The sequence below is a fragment of the Melopsittacus undulatus genome, chromosome 7 (assembly GCF_012275295.1).
Source record: "Melopsittacus undulatus isolate bMelUnd1 chromosome 7, bMelUnd1.mat.Z, whole genome shotgun sequence".
NCBI classification, from domain to species: domain Eukaryota; kingdom Metazoa; phylum Chordata; class Aves; order Psittaciformes; family Psittaculidae; genus Melopsittacus; species Melopsittacus undulatus.
Genome location: NC_047533.1, coordinates 45,324,757 through 45,330,190, shown reverse-complemented (window position 1 = coordinate 45,330,190; position 5,434 = coordinate 45,324,757). Strand labels below are relative to the sequence as shown.

Below are 5,434 nucleotides of genomic sequence, written 5' to 3'. Positions count from 1 at the left end.
GAAACACAAACCCATTTTATGCGGGCTCATCTTCTGCCAGCTCCTCTTTATCTGTGAGTTTGCTCCCTCTAAACCCAAGGCAAGGGACAGGTATTACATTATACACTGAATGAGATGCGTAGAGCTGAATACTGATGGCTCTGTAACATGATGGTCATAGTGCTGGTATTAAAATAATTATGCCATGGCATAAAAAGACTCAAAATCTGTTTCCTGGGAAGCCAGGTCTATTCAGAAGAACAGCTTTAATGACATTTCAGCAGTGTATTGGCCTTTAAAGAAAGATACTGTTTCACGAAAGAATTACATTTGGGCAGTTTGCAATAGGGCTTTTTTTTTGGTGGTTTGTTGCTTTTTTTTTTGTTTGTTGTATTAATTGTTATACTTTTGAGGACATTTGTGAGCATTGCTCTTATCTTCTTGGTCAGAGCCCTGCCATTGCTTGTACCAGGTGCAGTGAGCACATTAATACTCTGGGAGAGGGCAAACAATTTTACTGAAACAAACTTGACAGGACGGATCTTTAGATTTTAGCTTTTTATCCTGATGGTGAGAAAAAAAACAGTGCTAAATATATGAAATTAACATCATTTTTTAGTTTGAAGAAAAATCTAGTGTTGGATTTGTATTTTCTCTGTGAATGGTTAAAATTGAGCATTGTCCTTGGGAGCATTGGACTGCTCATCCTCTCAGTGAAGCCAAGAGGAATTTTTTGTGTGTGACAGCTCTGGGAAGCAAGGCTATTTTTCAGGATAAATACAATAAAATTCTTTCAGGTAATGCTCTTCATCAAAAAAACATTTGCAAGGAAAATGCTGAAAAACAGTCCTCCAGTTACACTCTTATGTATGGTTTATTTTCTTTCTCAGTAAGAATCGTGAGTCTACATACACACAAAACATGCCTTGCTCTACCATTAATCTGAATTCCTAGTTGCAAATGATTTTTTCTGTCTACTCTTGCACTCCTTAATATGTATTTTTCAAGTGTAAGAAATGGATAAGTAGGTTTGTTTTTTAAGCAACTGGTCTTATTTCAATTCCACATCAGCAGAGTCTTCTGAGAAGATGAGGTTAAAAAGTTGGCTCTCCAACAAAGGAGCCACAGAAAACTCTTCATCTCAATGTGCTTAACAGATACATGTTAAAATGAGGTGACTGAACCCCAGTCCTGTGTCTTGTGGGTTCATCTTTGGGGAAATGAGGTCTACTATGTTTTTGCTGATTGCAGTACTAGATAATTCCTCTTGCTTCTCTACTGCCCACTTGGGGTAGATTGCCAAAGTTTGCTTTGTCATGGCAAAACCCAGTTGGACAGTTTTCCCCAGTTCTCCCAAAACAGACTGAAGTGAATGCAGACCGAGACAATGGATAATCTATGATGTAAAGTTTATGTACAAGAATATAACATTTATCTGGAGTATTTACAAGGTTAATTAAAGCAATATTTTACAACTCTTTCAGGTTAACCACTAGGTATATTACAGTTAGGCTACAGATGGTTTAATCTGCAAAACAATAAGAATTAAAAAAGTTGCATTCAGATCAACCAGCTCCAAAACTTGTACATTTTTTTCTGAGAGAAGGGCTCAGACTTGTGGAAAATAAAAGGTGAGAATGGTTAATATACTCTTACTGGTGCCTGTGTATCACATGCAAGAGTCGTAACATGACCTTTATAGTGTTAATATAGATGGCAAGCCATTTCACCTCAGTGAAAGAGTCGTACCCACTGTGACAAGCCAGTCACACGTGTGGCTGTCTTTCTCTGGATCTCCTACTTTTGCACAACAAACATGCATGTATACAGAGAAGCAGCAATATAAATGAACCAGCATTACCAAAAATGAGGAGGGAAAAACCTCAGACCAAAATCACATTTGCAACCATAAAATAACCCAAGCTTTAAGCAAGATACTTTAATGCTTCCCAAAAATCATCATGATATTTTTTGTTTATTACATTTTAACCTATGTACAGGAGTGGAGGGCTCCCTCCCTCCCTGGAGAGTGGTCACTGTGTCTCATGCCTGTGGCATCTCAAGGCTCAGAGGGGCCGAAGCAAGAAGGTGCTGGAGGCCCGGAGAGCTCAGGACAGAGGCATCTGGTGGAGGCAGCCAGAGCCGAAGCCACTAACACTGCAGTTTGCGGATGCTGCGGGAGAACCGCTTGAAAGCCCGCTGCCCTTTCTGCCACCGTTTCAGAGACGTGATCACCAGTTCCCCAGCTTGCTTCTGCCCCATCACCAAGTAGGGGACGTTGATGTCGTTCATCTCATCGCAGGTACACTGAAGGCCACCTTTGAGCCAGAGCACGATCTTCCTCAGATCCCTTTCTGTCAGCCCATTCAGCTTGTAGATGGTTTTGCTCTTTGTTTCGGGGGTGATCTTGGTATCTCCATTGATGTAGGCAATCTCCTTCACTTTTATCTTCAAGGCTAATAGAGCGAGAGGAGGGGGAAGTGGGGAGAGGGAGAGAGATTGAGAGGTTTTTTCCCATTAGTGCACATAAAGAGGACCTGGGGAGGGAGGTGCTCTATTGCTAATTAAACTGTCAGGGCTGACAGAAGAGGCAGCAGGTGGCTCCATTTCTAAAGCCACAAAGGGCATGCAAGTCATTTCAGTTTGAATCAACCTTAGGGCTGAGGGGTTTTTTGAGTTTCTTTTCTGCTTTACCCCCTCCCCCTCTTTTTCCTTCCTTTCTAAATTAATATTTTCTCCTGCTTTTCTCCTGTTTGCAAACAGGGAGAGGGCAGGATCACTACATTAAGCAGAACTCTGGGGGTTTTTTGCTGGGAGAGGTCAGTCTTCCTGAAACTAGAGTTTGAAAGGGAGGTGGGGAGGCTAGTACCTAGACCTAATCTGAAACCTGATCTCTTCTGCAGCTGAAAACTTCTAAACTTAATTTATTAGGCTGGAGAGGATTTTAGGCAAACCTGTAAGGAAATAATATTTTACATGCATTGTTTTTTTGAAAGAATAGATCCCATGGAGGGCAAATTGGTCCAACAGCTGCATTTGATTTGGTAAAATAACTAGGAGGGGGATACAGGGCTCTTTAAGAATCTGTGGGGCATGTTTAGCTTTAGGAGTATTTATCTGAGCACAGTTTGCCAGGCCAAAGCTATTGGTTGTTTTAGCAATTATGTCCCACGGTCATGGTTTCAGGTTTGGGGTAGTGAGGTTTTTGTTGGATTTCGGTTTTTCTTTCTTAAGGAAGGCTTTTGAATTGTTGCAGATACTTATACTACAAATCTGTTTCCAGGTATAAACACTGACCTATCATAAAAGGATTCCCCTCCTTATTCCCTTTTTTCTCTTGAAATGCTAATGTGTGGATAATGTGCCGTTCAGTTGTCTGTGTCGAAGGGGCTTTCTTGTCCTCCTCTAACCCCAGATCTTCCCATTAAGTTTATATCCCCAATTGTCTGTGCATTACCTTCTCTGTCAAATGATATATAGAGCTTCATTCTTAATCTGCGGGGAGAGTCTTTCTTGCGATACATGAAATTGGTCATGCGGCTTTTTCTCATACGTCTAAATGAAGCTTTGCTCTACTTCTCCCCAGGCAATAGTCTGGATGAAAGATCCTTTCTTTTTTTTCCATTTTACTTTCTACTTGGCTTGCCAGCAACATCCACATAAAAGAGCATTACTTCAAAATAGCAAACAGAAAAGGACTATAAAGAGGACCACTTTCTACTCCAAGGTGGAATTCTATGTTTCATGACTCAATGGTCAGATGGGTCTGTCTGCAGATAAGACAAAGCTCTACTTTTATCCAGGCACATCTCTCTCTGACTCCACTGGGAGTTTTACCTGATCCTCAACTCTCGAGCTTCAACCGAGGGGAGTTCCACTTCCACTTACCAAAGTCGTTTTTGCAGAGGTTTTCTACGATGTCATTATCGTCTTCGTTTCTGTTTTTGCAGGCATCGCAGACCTTGGGTGCTGGAAGTGCAAGGGACAGTCCCCGTCAAGTCCGGGGAGAAAGGAACAGCAGGTGGCGTTGGGAGCCCTTCTGGAAACACCAGGTCCCCATCCCTCCACACCAGCCCCTGCCTTTTCCCCGCGGGCCGGGGACACTTTGAGGCACCTTACCTTGCTGCAGCCCCTCTGGCGGGGGCGAGGGGTGCTTTTCAGGTCACACCTCAACCAAAAGTTACTGAGTTGTTGTTTGGTTTGGGGCTTTTTTAATCCGGGGAAAAGAGTAAAGAGAGAGGGGCACACAAAACAGCCCAGCGCCGCTACCTTCGCATATGGGGATTATCCCTCTGGAAACCGGGCGGCTCGAGTCCGGCGCCCCGGATCTTTGCTTTGGGCACGGAGATGAGCCGCGGCCGTGGGGTGCGTGCTGGTACCAGTTTCCCGACGGTGCCTGAGGTTTTCCCCGTCCCCTTGGGAAAGCCTGCCTGACGCTGACCTGTGGCTCACTCCACGGCGCCCCGTCCCGGAGCACCGGGCGTGCAATAACGGGATGGAACGACCTCCGCTTCCCAGGAAAAGCCAGGGAAGAATGACCCAGCTGCCGGGGCGCCTCATGAGGCCAGAAGCGGCCCCTCTTACCTTCCCTGGTGACGGGGAGGATGTGGTCGCTGCTGGCCAGGGGGATGCAGAGGTCGTTGTCCTTGGGGAAGCGGCTGCAGTCCAGCATGTCTGGCCAGGGGAACCCGAAGGCAGACATCACAGGGGCGCAGCTCTCCTTCACCTCCTCGCAGAGCGAATGGCAGGGCTGGATGATCTCGTCAAGGTCGTCGATGCAGACGGGGGCAAAGAGGGAGCAGAGGAACTTCCTCGTATCGGGGTGGCACTGTTTCTGCACCAGCGGGATCCAAGTGGAGGCCTGCTCCAGCACCTCCTGCACCGTCTCATGCCCCAGCAGGTTGGGCAGCCGCATGCTTTGGTACTCTATGCCCCGGCACAGCAGCATCGGGGCGGGGATGGGCTTGCAGTTGGAGCGCTTGTAGGAGAAGTCGGGCTCCCCAAAGGGGAAGAGCCCGGCGGCCGAGCCCATGCACTGGGACGCCAGCAGGAGCAGGGCGCAGAGGCGGCGCTGCATTTTGGGGAGCAGAGGAAGAGGTGGGGAGTTCGCGAGGGGCTCGAAGGGGTTGGGGTGGCGGGGCGCGGAGCGGGCAGCGCGCCGCTGCCCTCAGCCGCAGGCAGCGTCCCCCGCTCGGGCTCCTGCTGCCAGACGGGGACGGAGGGTCTGAGCGAGATGTGGGGACAAACGGGAGTTTTCTGGATTTTTTTTGTATGCAAATGGTAGGGGGAGTGGGGGCTGGGAGGAGCCTGGTGACAGCCATCCAGAAAGGATTGGTCACTACTTTCTCGGTCTGCTTTAGCTCAGGGGGATTGTCTTTTGGCAGGAAATCCTTGCGAGAAACGTTACCGTGCGAGCACGGGGAAGGGGGGAAGAGATCCCCGCGAACAAAGAGCC

At 47.2% G+C, this 5,434-nt stretch overlaps 1 protein-coding gene across 1 annotated transcript; it reads right to left on the bottom strand.

Moving 5' to 3' along the window:
* Positions 1-1,371: 1,371 nt before the first annotated feature.
* SFRP2 (secreted frizzled related protein 2) lies at positions 1,372-5,214 on the bottom strand. Its single transcript, XM_005148942.2, has 3 exons — positions 4,564-5,214; positions 3,868-3,948; positions 1,372-2,435 (listed from the first exon to the last, which is right to left on the bottom strand). Exons 1-3 carry the CDS (start codon positions 5,054-5,056, stop codon positions 2,131-2,133), a joined length of 879 nt encoding a protein of 292 aa, XP_005148999.1. The 5' UTR covers positions 5,057-5,214; the 3' UTR covers positions 1,372-2,130.
* Between the last annotated feature and the right edge of the window lie 220 nt (positions 5,215-5,434).

Coding starts and splice junctions, on each gene's coding strand:
- SFRP2 (XM_005148942.2), bottom strand. CDS start 5,056: ATGCAGCGCCGCCTCTGCGCCCTGCTCCTGCTGGCGTCCCAGTGCATG. Junction 3,949..4,563: donor CCTCCCCGTCACCAGGGAAG/GTAAGAGGGGCC, acceptor TTGCACTTCCAG/CACCCAAGGTCTGCGATGCC. Junction 2,436..3,867: donor CCTCTGCAAAAACGACTTTG/GTAAGTGGAAGT, acceptor TCGCTCTATTAG/CCTTGAAGATAAAAGTGAAG.